This window comes from Aquila chrysaetos, chromosome 12 (genome assembly GCF_900496995.4).
Source record: "Aquila chrysaetos chrysaetos chromosome 12, bAquChr1.4, whole genome shotgun sequence".
NCBI classification, from domain to species: Eukaryota; Metazoa; Chordata; class Aves; order Accipitriformes; family Accipitridae; genus Aquila; species Aquila chrysaetos.
Genome location: NC_044015.1, coordinates 41,528,443 through 41,540,392, shown reverse-complemented (window position 1 = coordinate 41,540,392; position 11,950 = coordinate 41,528,443). Strand labels below are relative to the sequence as shown.

Below are 11,950 nucleotides of genomic sequence, written 5' to 3'. Positions count from 1 at the left end.
CATGTCAAACCGATAGGCTAAAAGTGGGTTAAAAAAGGAGATCTGACGAGATCTGCTCGCAGTTCTTCTGGGCTGGGATGGGGTTATTTGGGTGAGCATTGCGGCAGCGGTGAGAGCTGCAGGACACCTCGGCCCTGGAGCAGTGACAGAAGCTGGGTGTTCTTTATTATTAAAAAAAAAAAAAAGTTTGTTTAGATTTACTAAAGATGCTTGGTAAAGCCTCGGTTCTGTTTGGGGGAGATTTTTTTTTCTTTCTTTCTTTCTTTTTTTATATACTTTCCACATCCTTTGTCCCCAAGCAATCCTGACCCATCCCTCTTTTGGCTTAGCTCAGCGTGCCGGGTGCGGGGCCGTCATCCCGGTCCCCAAAACGCCGATGTCCCTCCCCGGGGCTGTCCCCTGGGGTCTGCAGTCCCCTGTGCGAAGCACAGCCATCGACCCGGGGAGCCGGCAGGCCGGCTTTGCCAAAAATGATCGGGTTTTGCTTGAATCGGTCGCTCTCGTCTTGATGGGTTTGGGTTTTGAGACTGCGGTGCAATTAAGCCCCAAACCAGCACCCGTTTTAAATGAGGGGGTGCAGCGATGGGAATGCGGAGCGGGATCTCGAGTCCAGCTCTCCAGGCCCCGCTCCGGAGTCCGAAGACATCCCATCGCCGCGTGCGGCTGCTGCTTACTCCTCCTTTTGGCTGGTTTTCAGAATAAACGTCCTTCCCTTCCCACCTTTCCCGGCAGCCCGTGCTTTCCCGGCGGGTGGATGCTGCTGGGCTCCGGTCTGGCTTTGCCCCCCACCCCGGGGATGCCTTTCTTGGGCGTTTTTGGGAGGGCTTGGCACGTGGCCAGGCAGGGGCACCCCCACCCCCTCCTCAGAGCTGGCTGGTTTTGGGGAAAAAAAAGAGCGTTTGGGTGCAGGGGTGCGTGCTGGGCCATGTGGCTCCGGGACCACCCGTGGGTCCTGGCCAGGCAGTTTGTAGTGTGGGGACAGGGGCTGGGGGAGACGCCGGGAGAAACCAGGGATTTGGGGAGTTTCGGATCAAGTTTGAGCTTGGCGAAATAGCAAGTATCTCCAATTAATTCCCAAAACGTGATTGATCCACCCGCCCTCTGTTACGCGCTTAGGAAGGAGCAACAGAGCGTCTGGTGTACGACGGCAGAGGAGGGTAAAAGATCCCCAGAGCTGGATTTGCGTGGGTTTACGGTCAGACCCGGTGAAATTTTTTCCTCCATGTCTGCCATTTGTGCCGCTGAAGTAACATGCAACAGAAAGAGGATCTTTAAATACGTGTGCACGGAGGCAACAGCCAGTGGATCAACTCTTGGGCTGTATTTCCTTTTGAACTGCCATAATAACGAAGCTAAAATTACATTTGTACAGCTACCGTGTCTGAGCCTGACCCAACCTTCTCGCCGGGGTTCATCTGTGGGGTTTTTTTTGTTTTTTTTTTGTTTTTTTCCCCGGCTGCGTGCCGCGTAGTGCGGCGAGCATGACTCCCGCTGCCGTGGGCTGATGCCGATGCCACATCCCTGGGGGGCCGAGGACGGCGTCCGCCCGGTCCTGAGCTACGTGCCGGACACGGCACGCGGTGACGGTCGTGGTGGGGTGTGGGTGGGCTGGGGGGGTCCGGGGTGCAGCGCGCCGGGCTGCGGCACACACGTGCAACGAAGGAATCCCCGATGTAGGTCACCGGCATCGTCCCGTCCCGTCCCCCCCCCCGGGGAAGCGTGGGTGGCACAGGGCTCTTGCCGGCAGCAAGCGGCGTGGGCGTGAGGGAGGCTGCTCTCCTGCTTTCCTGGGGCCTGGAGAGAGATTTCTGCCGCGCGGAGTACGGCTTTTTTGCGTGCCAGCGTATAGACGTAATTAAAAGAAGAGCCCGGCACAGAAACCCCCTAACCCTGGGCGGGGGGGGGGGGGGGGGGGGGCACAGGGAATAAATCCGGGAGGGTTTGCAGCAGTCTGCGGTGCGAGGTTTGGACAGACACCTTCCTGGGAAAGGAAACGGCGGGTCAAGTTTTCCTCCTCCGAGGAATCGGGTTTCCCCACCTTCCAAGAAAACTCAGGCTCTGCAGGAGTGTCGGAGCCTCTAAAGTAACGCTCCCTCTCAGGGGTTTGGTTTTTTTTTTTTTTTTTTCCCAACTCTGCTGTTAAGAAGTGGCAGCGTTCAAGAAAAATAAATAACATTTCCAACATTTCCTGCAGCACATCAGCTGCTTTTTCGTTTAATGGCTTGGGAGGGGCTAGGAATAAACCCACACAGGACCTTGCCCATGGCCAGCACAAGGAAGCAGCTGCCAGATGAGCCCTTTTGGCTGTATGCTAATAAGTGGGGTAAGAAAATAAACCCCTGGACCAAGGGTTTGAGTTTAAACTTTATTTCCAAAAAAAAAAAAAAAAAAAAAAAAAAAGAAAACAAAAAAACCAAAACACAACCAAAAACCCAAAAAACAAAACACTATCCAATTTCAAACAATTATATTAATGTAGCTGCTTTTAACAGCCAACTGTTAAAAGATGTGTGGTTGCAGACCAACTGCTTAAGGGCATTCTGGTTCTCAAACCTCGGAGTATAAATAATTTTTTCATCAATATCATAAAATAACTTATTATATATCTTAGCATAAAAACTTGAGGATTAACATCCCAAAAATACAATAAAATCGTTTGTAAAACATTTCGATTAACCTTTTTGCTCTTTAAGGTACTTAAACCAGGAACTGTTAAGTTGCACTTTAAAAAAAAAAACCGTGAAGGGTGTTGGGTGTTTTCGGTGAGTAACCCGGCCGTGCGGCACCCCCGCGCGTCAGGCAGGGCTCCTTCCTCCGGCGACGCAGGCGCTGCTCTTCCCTTCGCTTCCACGCTCATCCCCGCCGCTTCCGAGTCACTCTTCTTCAAAGAAGTCCCACAAAACACGTAGTTCAACTTCAGCTTACCCCCCCCTTGATGTCAGTTTTATCTTTTTTTTTTGTTGTTTTTTTTTTCTTTTTTTTCTTTTTTTCCTCCCCCCCCACCACCCCCCCCCCCCCGCAATCCTCTCGCCAGGGCAGGGAGTTACTTCCTGAGCAACTGCTAAAATATTGCAAAACTTCAGTGCAATTCGGTTGAGTTCGTTTTCGGCCCGGCGCGGTCACCGCTCGGGGAGGTTAATCACTGGCACCCACTGATCCATGTAGCGACTCTCCCGGCAGAAGCACATCAGCTGACTCAGCGCTGGATCCTTCCACTGCGAGGCATGGGGGTTCTGGAAAGAGAGGGAGAAGGGGGGGGGGGGGGAGCGTTTTAACAGAGAAGCAAAAACAACCCCCACAGAAAGAAAAAGCACAGCAGAAAACCCAGGAGCGTGAATCATCTTAAATTGCCACTAAGGCAAACAAACAAACCAACCCCAGAACCACGCGAGGAGTTTTGCAGCCTTGGACTCCAGGGCAGAGTAGGAAAAAGAACGTGAAAAAAAGAAAAATTAAAAAAAAAAAGGAAATCAAGTTTCCTGCGGGATGCCCCTGCGTGCGGGTACGGACCCGAGCCCCCGGTGAGGGCCGCAGCCGCCGCCGCGCCCTGGTTTGACCGAACGACATTTCGAAGTTGCGCTCGATCCCAGGCTTCGCGGGAGGTAAAAAAAAAACCAAAAAAACAAAAAAACCCCCAAAACCCCAACGCGCTCTGCCTGTTCACCGCTGCTTACTGGAAAGAGGAGTTAAGGCCTTAGAGCCGGACCGCGGCGGCCGGTTCGGGACGAGCTGCCGGTCCCGCCGCAGCGCCCCGCGGCCCTCGGGAGCGGCGGGACTCCGTAAGGGACCACGAGGAGCCGTCGGGAGAACCGGGCGGGATGCTCCGAGGCGCGGGGCGACCGGCGGAGCTCGGGTTTTTTTTTTTTTTTTTGGGGGGGGGGGGGGGGGTGTGTTGTTCCCGGTGTCGCGTGTGTTCCCCCCCCCCCCCCGCCCGGGTCCCCCTCACCGTGACGAGGACGCAGTGGAGGTCGGCGGGCGAATCGGTGCCGGTGGCGGGCAGCAGGAGCTGGGCCAGCCGGGCCGGGTTACTGACGCGTAAGATGTTGATGTCGTTCTCGCAACAGAAAGCCTGGATCAAGGTGAAGTGGATCTGCAGCGCCGCGTCCCCCGCCTCCTCTTCGTCGGCCGCCAGCAGGCACAGCACCACGTTGTCCGGGTCTCTGCGGGGACAGCCGCCGTCACCGGAGGGGCTGGGGGGGGGTACCGGGGGGGGTACCGGGGGGGGGGGGGGGGGGTCACTCACACGTTGAGCAGCTTGGCGGCCTCGTAGACACCGAGGGTGAGGCTCCGCTGGCTCAGCGCCTTGCTCAGCACCTCCTCCAGCGCGTCCCCCGCCTGCTCCATCCTGCCGCCGGGACAAGCACAGACAGGCCGCCGCCGCCGCCGCCACCGTCAACCGGGACCCTCACTCCTCCTCCTCCGCCGCCCCCCCCCTCCTCCGCCTACCGTCCCCGTCCCTTACCTCCCGGCGGTGCGGTGGTCCCCGGGCAGCTCCTCCAGAGTCATAGTGGAGCTGGAGGTCCCGGTGCCGGTCCCGGTGCCCGCTCCGCGCCGCCGCCGCCTCTGCGGAACAAAGGCGCCCCCCGGGCGTTATCCGACTCGCGCCCGGCCAACCCGCGCCGGCCACATTTGCATATTTTCTTCCCATTGGTCCATGCAAATGAGGCCGCTCCCCCTTCCACCACCCCCCCACCACCACCACCTCCGCTCTAAGAACGGCCGAACCGAAACCCCCGCCGCCTCGCCCTCTGCCTACCGGCCGGGCAACCACGGGAACCGACGGGGAGGCGGCTGCTGATTGGTTTGCGGGAAGGAGAGGGCGGGGCGTTCGCCTTGTCGAAGAGGGGCGGGGAGCGGGCAGCGCGCGCCGCCGGGGCCGGCGGAGCCCGGCTGTTGCGGGCAGCGCCCGTTCGATCTGTCCCGTCCCGTCCCATCCCATCCATCCCGTCCCGTCCCATCCCGTCCCGTCCCATCCCATCCCATCCCCCAAAAAGGAACGAGCTAGACGCCGTTCCCGGGCCGCCTGCGGGAGGGGGGGGGGGACACGCGGGGAACGGTAACGGTCACACGCATTTGTTCCCCTTAAACCGTAAAACGCTGCCAGCCGTGCCGCCCTGCCGTTCTGGCCCCGGGGCAAAGCCGGGCTGCGGGTGGGCGCAGCGGCCGCCCCGGTGTTATTCCTCCGCTGCTTGCCGTTTCCCCTTGTCACCGGTTTACGGTGGTACCGGGAGGTAACGGGTGGGAGCGCGGGCCAGGCCCTTGGAGGGTGAGCGTTGGCGGTACCGGTGAGGTAGGGCCGGGTACGGCGGAGGTCGCGCGTCTCGGTCCGGCTTTGCCGTCGGTAGCAGAGCTTGGCCCGGTAAAGCCGAACGTGTTTCCGTAGCGGGACGTCGTCGGAGCGGCCCGGCGGTGCCGCCTGTCCGGCCTCCAAAGACCACGAGTTTCCCTTTAAATTCACAATTAGGATGAAGCCGTCCATCTTCCCCGCAACCGCAAAAGTTGCGCTCTTGCCGTTCCCCCTCGAGTGACCACCGGCGCGCTTGGGAAATAACCTCACCAAAACCTCGGCACGCGCGATTGCGAAACACCCGGGACGCTCTTGTAGCCCTGGCAGCGGTGAAAGCAAACGATATTTTTGTGCGTGGTTTTCGCGCGATACGGCCGTCCCTCGGCGTAACGCTACCGGCGGCGTTTTGCGGCTCGTGGCGGCAGCGCCGGCGTAGCCGCCTTTATGCCGAGAGCCAGCCGGGGCGGTGGAAGGGACCCGCGCCCGTCCCGAGTGGCACGTTGTGATTTAACCCCCAGCCCTGGAGAGCGTCCGCGGTGCCAGGGACGGGAGCGTGGGGGACGCTGCCCTCCCCGTGCCGCCGTCCTTCCAGGAACTCACGGTTCTCCGGCTTTCGCCTCAGCGGGGGACGTGGTTTCTGATCCGTGCGTCCGCCGCCGACATCCGTTTTGGGGTTTGCATTGGCCCCTCCGCGTCCCTGGCCGGGGTGGGGGTCACCCCCAGCCTTGCCTTAGAGGACACCCCGCCGCCTCTTGTACTGTTCCGTGTTGGACCCAGAGGGGGCAAATAAGGCAGCGGAGTCTTAAAATACGTGCTCTGTGTGTAGTAAACGTGTAGTTTCACTTCCAGCCTTGCTGGCCGGGAAAGGTAAGGCGGCCCGTTGAGAAACCCCAAACTTTGGAGGCAGCTTCGGCAGCTCTGGCCTCCGGCTCACGCGTCGTTAGCCGGGGCTGGCGCGGCGCGGGCTCGCCGCTCGTGTTCGGCACGGTGCGAGGTTCCCCGGCGCGGGCGACGCTGACGCCCGGCTGTCGGGTACCCGTGTCACCGTCCCGGTTAAACCACGACGGTCACCCTCCCGGCGGCGCCTGCACCTCGGGTTGGGTGGGCGGCAGCGCGGTGACCGGCACCTTTCCCGACGTGAGCGGTAAGGAAAGCCAAGCTCCGGAGCACGGCCGGTGTTTCCGATGGCTGCAGCTCGGCGTGCGTCCTTCTGCTGTTGAGCAGTGCTCTGTTCCCTCTCCCCAGTTTGTCTTCTGCTAGGCCACGCTATAATTCCCCGGTGAGTCACAGGCATTACAGCTCGCGCTAATACTTGCAAGAAATACCTTTCCTGAGCGCAGTCTGAAGCCCGTAGTGCTCGGAAGTGACAGGGTTATCCCGACTTACGGCACCGGCGGTGGGGACGGTGGCATTTCGGCAGAGCCACCGGCGCACCGTGCCGCGCTACGCCGGCGCCTGGCGTGCCGACCTCAGCCACGGTGTGTTGCTGGCGGCAGTTACGGTGCGAACGGCGCCTGCCGGTGCTTCTCCCTGCAAATATCCCTGGCGGACTGGACTCCCCTCGACTGCCGCTACGGTGAAGCGACGCTTCGTGTCGGCCGGAGCCATAAGACCGCTCTGCAGCTGGGTGCTCGAGCTTGTTCTTCTGATGCTGACTTAGCTGAACCGTGGGCGTTTGAGCCCGGCGGAGGAGACCTGCTCCCCCAGCCCACCCCTCCCCAGGCCAGCTGGCCGCCGGCATCTCGCCCTCGCCGGCCCCTCCGCAGGGTTTCCAAGTGCGGGGTCGAACTTGGGGTTTCTCCGGGAACTTACTTTTGCCGCCATATGGCCCGTCTCAGCCCGGGAGACCTCCGGGGAGGATCCCTTCTAATGAGAGCCGTGTCAAAGATCACGCTTTCTCAGCTGTCGCACCTAAAAGCCTCCATCCTCCCGCGGCGAGTGCCAAAACGCTTGCCCAACCCGGGCTGCGAGCTGGCACGGTCCCACCGGCGCCGGCAGACTGGGGCTGCAGACGGGACCCTTGGTGGTCCCTCACGGAGCTTTTGGCAGCCTGTGCTTTAAAGGTTTGCTTGCGTTAGCGTTTCCCTTCGGCTCGTAAACAGCAGCGGCCGTTTTCCACGGCGGCGTTTGCTGAAGCGTGGTGCGGCGTGCCGGTGAGCGCAGCCGAGCGATGCAGAGCGGCGTTCGGCACTCTGCTCGCAGAATCACTTAATTAGCCATTTGGAAAAGCAAGATCTGGGTATGAAACTGTTTTCCACAGAAGAATATAGAGAGCGATTTAAGTAGCCCCTCGGTTGTGCCGGCTACGGCAAGGAAAGCTTCCAAAAGTTTGCATATGTTCCCCTGGCTCGGCTCTCGCTGCCCATTGTCCTGCCGCTGCAGCCCTGATGAGATATGACACGACTTAACGAAGCCCACGGCGTCAGGAGAAAGGGAAAAAAAGCCTCTTTTGCATCAGGTAGAGGGGTGGCAGATGGCAGGACCGCAGCAAAACAGGTGGAAGCATTGTGTGGTGACCCTCCGAATTAAGTTCGGTTAATTTGCTGTCTCTCTATTAGCAACTAAAGTCTCCGGCTTCACTGAGAGATCTCAGATTGTATCTCGCAGGCGGTCTGGCCGCGCAGCCCCATCTGTGGCCGGCCGCAGAGCTAAATCTGTCTCAAAGGCAACTGAAAAGCAGCTGAAGCCTCTTTTCTCTCCCCTCGGTAGCAGCAGCTCCCTGACCCGCGCCAGTAATGACGGCAGGCGATGCTCTAAAACTGCATTTTCCCCACAGGTTTCCCGGCTAGGGGCAGTTTTCCTTCCCTCCCTTTGTCCAGAGAAGCAGCAAGGATGCTCAGGAGGCGTGCAGGTCCCTCCTGCTTTGCAGCGGGGAGAGAGAAAGTGGCCGTACTGGGGATGCACCGTGGCTGCTCTCCTGGGGAGCCCGGGACGGAGTCGGACCCGCAGTTGTCCCTCCATCAGCTCCCGGCTGGCAGCTGCTGCTAAACCTTCCTTTCATCGCCTGCCAAAACGCGCCCGGGGTGTTTTGCTCCCCCTCAGGCCCCCCCCCCCCCAGCCCTTTAATCCTGACTTTCATAAGTCGCCAGGCTGATGCCAGCAATCCCCTCTGCGTTCAGCATCACAGAGACGGGGGGCCCAGGAGCTGCGTCGGGCTTGGCTCTTCCCCCTGCGCTGGCGGCCCCCCGGCCCCAAATGTTCTCTGGGGCCATGGGTTTTAGCTGCTCGGTGGTTCGAGAGCGCTGGGTTAACAGGCAGGGATTTAGGAGATGCCCGCCCGGGTCCTGCCTTCGGTCCGGCTGCGGGAGGCGCGGGCTTGGCCAGCCAGAGACACATTTCCTGCACGTAAAAGCGAAAAGTTGTTTTAAGTTTTTGGGAATGAGACCAAACATCAAACGGTGTCAGCGAGAGGTGACGAAGCCCCATCCGAGCCGAAGGGTTAGGAGCGGGGGGGGGGCAGCAGGGCCGGCAGCCGGCCAAGCCCCTTCCCGGGGGGCTGCGGGGGGCTGCCCGCCGGGTGGTCCCGGCCGCGGCTGCCGCTCCTGCCCCGCAGCGAGGTGCCGGGGCCTTTCGGCTCCCGTTTCGCTCGGCTTTGTGCTGTCCCCACGCTCGCGTGGCCCCGTTCCTGTTTTCGGCGATGTCCCCATCCCCTCCCCGGGTCCCCTGCCTTGCCGCTGTCCCGCGTGGGACCTTTCGCCAGCTCCGCTGACCCCCCCCCCCCCCGGCCATCCCGTTGCGACGTGAGGGTCCCGGGTCCGGCCCTTTGCTCAGCGTCGCAGAAACGTGCCGCCTGCGCTGCCGAGCAGCGCGACACCCCAGCCGCGCTTGCGTCGCGGAGCCGCGCGTTCCGGGTGAGCGTTTTCGCTCCCCTTTGAATCTGCTGGATAACGAGGGCAGCGATCACCTTTGCAAAGCAAACGCCAGCTTGCACATTCCCCGGGGGGCGGCCTCTGGTCCAACAGTCCGCTGCATTTTCCCAGCGGCACCCAGTCCCGTCTCGCTGAGCCAACCCCGGCACCCCGGCTGACCCCGCTGTTCCCAGCCGGTGCAGGCGCCAGCATCCACCTTCACCTTCCCGGGCCGGGGCATCCCTGCCCGCGCCATCCCGGATCCCTGCGGGAGCAGACCCCCCAGCCTCTGACCCTCTGCGTGCTCAACTTTGCCTCCTTGCAGAGCGGAGCAGGAGCCCGGGATTGACCCAGGTCTGCGGACCCGGCTTTCCCGCACGCCGTCGGTGGATGCTTCTCGCTCGGGCACGGACCACCGTGTCCCCCGGCCAGTGCCGGCAGCAAGGCAAGGGCAGAGACGGAGGGTACGGGATGGGGCCACGGGCAAAGCCTGCATCCCACGCAGGGCTGAGCCCGGCCGTGGCAGCGTTAGGGGCTCTGGGTAACCTGCCAGCACGCCCACAGGGCACTAAAACCACCGAAAAAGCAAACCCGGCCATCAGTTTGGGGAAAGGCAGGCGGGCGTACCTCCTGACACGGGCACGGGAGCTCTGAATCCACCTTTGCGGTGGGGTAGAACCCCCCGTTTATATGAGTTTCCCCTCCCTTTTCTTTGCAGGAGTTTCTCCACCCCCGGTGGAAATAAAAGCGGGGTTCAGCTGAAGCAATCCCTGCTGGCATTCGGGGTGTGACTTTAGCCGGCGCCTGGGAGCGCACAGGGCGGCCGGGAAGCGCGGCTCCGGCTGGGTTTGGCTCTGGAGCCGGGCGCCGTGCCAGCAGCTTTCCTAACCACCCGGGTCACCGCAGTCCGGCCAAAAGCCTGGCTCGGTGGCACTTCGCAGGGACGGAATTTTCCCGGGAGAGATGTTCGCCTTTCCCCAAGCAAAAGCCATGCCCCCTCCCCACAGCCGTGGGGTCGGGTTGTGCAGATGTAGGTGGCGGGGGCCAACTGTCCCCAAAATCCCAAGTCCTGGCCCCAGAAGAGAGGGTGCAGGGTGCTGGGGATTTGATACTAAGCCAGCTGGTCTGGTACGGGGTGTTTCATGCAGCGCTGGGCTCCCTGCACCGAAAGCAAACCGTCGCACCCTCGGCTTTCATCAGCAGAGATTGGAAACCGCGAGCGAGGACAGGAGCTGTCCCCCCGTGACCCCATCCGCGTGCAGGAAAGGAGAAAAGTTGGGGTGCGGGACCCCACGTTGGGGATAACGCCGTCTGCTGCTCTTTGCACAGCAAGACCGGCTGCTGACTCCTGACCTGGGAGTTTACCTCTCCCAAAAGCGGGGTGGCAGGGATCTGGGGGTGCAGGGGTCCGGTCCTGCAGGGGTCCAGGGGTGCAAGGGTCTGGGGGATGTGGGATGTGATTATCCCACCCCGGTTTGCCCGTGCTCAGCACATTCCTGCTGTCCTGTGCGGTGCCGAAGCGTCGCTGAAAGGGATTCGGGTCTCGCCGGCCACGGCACGCTGGGGTTTGGCAGCAGGCTGCGGGAACCGCCTGGGTTTGCACAAAATAAGGGACCCGCTTCCCGTCAGCAGATGTTTTCACCTGCGGCCAAAATCCCGTGCTGCCGCCGGCTCCTGCTGCCCCAGCTGCGCCCCATCCACGGCAGCATCCCAGCTGCCCCTCTCGCTGGGAAAATGACATTTTGGGCTGCACAGGGAACGGTTTGGTTTGGACTGCTTTGAGCGCTGGAATAAGAAAGAAGCGCCTTTGGTGCTGCAGGAAAAGCTGCACGGGGCTGGGAGAGGCACGCAGGCAGCCTGCACCGGGGCACCGTGCCTTCCCACGCCGGGCACCGGAGAAAACGCCGAAACCCGGCGTGGTGCTGCCGGCCGTGCCCTTGGAGCTGGGGACGGGGTTCGCTCACCTGGGCCTGAGTTTTTATTGCAGAGGCCCAGGGGGTTTGGGACAACAGGGACCCTGCAAAGGGGGAACACAAGTTTTTTCCCACCCTGCGCTTGCCCACCTTTGCAGATGCCCCTGCAACCCACGTCCGTGCCGGAGCCGTGGCCGGGGGACCCAGGGGCGTTGGGTGCTCGTGTGAGCCCTCTCGCCTGGCCCGGAGCCGAAGCCCGGGCAGCACCGGGCAAAGTCCGGGAGCCGGGACACCCCCTCGCCGCCCGCAGCACCGCTCCCCGGATAAACCCGCAGTAAAAGGCAAACCCAAACTTTGTCCCATTTAATAGCTGTGTGCAGTCTGAAAGAGCACACGGGTGGCATCTGCATGAGCAAACACCCTCCTGCCCTGCGTGCTTTTTCCACAAGGAAATCGGCTTCGTGTGAAATTGCTGCGGGAGCCACCCCGGCGGTGACCGGCTCCCCCCAGTCCTGCCTCCCTTGGGGATGTTTCCCGTTCGCCAAGGGCTTTGCTTTGCAAGCTGTTCCCCCCCTCCAGCCCCTAAAAACCAACCCCTGCTACTGAGCGCAGTCACGCACGTGGAAGCAGAGAACCGGTTTTGTTCACCCTTTTTAGTTACAGTCATCTTTAGTGCTGTCCCTGCCAATAGCAGGTAGGTCATCTGGGGACAGGATATGAGTTTACATTCATTTCATTTAATTTTGTCTCCTGTAAAGCGCTGATCGGGGAGAGTGTGTAGAAAGAAAAGGGGAAGGGACCTCGAAGCGAAGCCCTGAGTTTGACGGGCATTGCAGTAACAACTGTTGCAGTACATATAAACGGAACCATGACGTTTATTTGGAAGCAGATTTAAAAAATAT

The 11,950-nt window shown here is 60.9% G+C and overlaps 1 protein-coding gene across 1 annotated transcript; it reads right to left on the bottom strand.

Annotated features, from left to right (window-relative positions):
* Positions 1–2,691: 2,691 nt before the first annotated feature.
* GADD45A (growth arrest and DNA damage inducible alpha) lies at positions 2,692–4,590 on the bottom strand. Its single transcript, XM_030034190.1, has 4 exons — positions 4,463–4,590; positions 4,244–4,345; positions 3,947–4,160; positions 2,692–3,233 (listed from the first exon to the last, which is right to left on the bottom strand). The coding sequence occupies exons 1-4, from the start codon at positions 4,504–4,506 to the stop codon at positions 3,120–3,122; spliced, it is 474 nt and encodes a 157-aa protein (XP_029890050.1). The 5' UTR covers positions 4,507–4,590; the 3' UTR covers positions 2,692–3,119.
* Between the last annotated feature and the right edge of the window lie 7,360 nt (positions 4,591–11,950).

Coding starts and splice junctions, on each gene's coding strand:
- GADD45A (XM_030034190.1), bottom strand. CDS start 4,506: ATGACTCTGGAGGAGCTGCCCGGGGACCACCGCACCGCCGGGAG. Junction 4,161..4,243: donor GCCGCCAAGCTGCTCAACGT/GTGAGTGACCCC, acceptor CTGTCCCCGCAG/AGACCCGGACAACGTGGTGC. Junction 3,234..3,946: donor TCCACTGCGTCCTCGTCACG/GTGAGGGGGACC, acceptor CTCTCTTTCCAG/AACCCCCATGCCTCGCAGTG.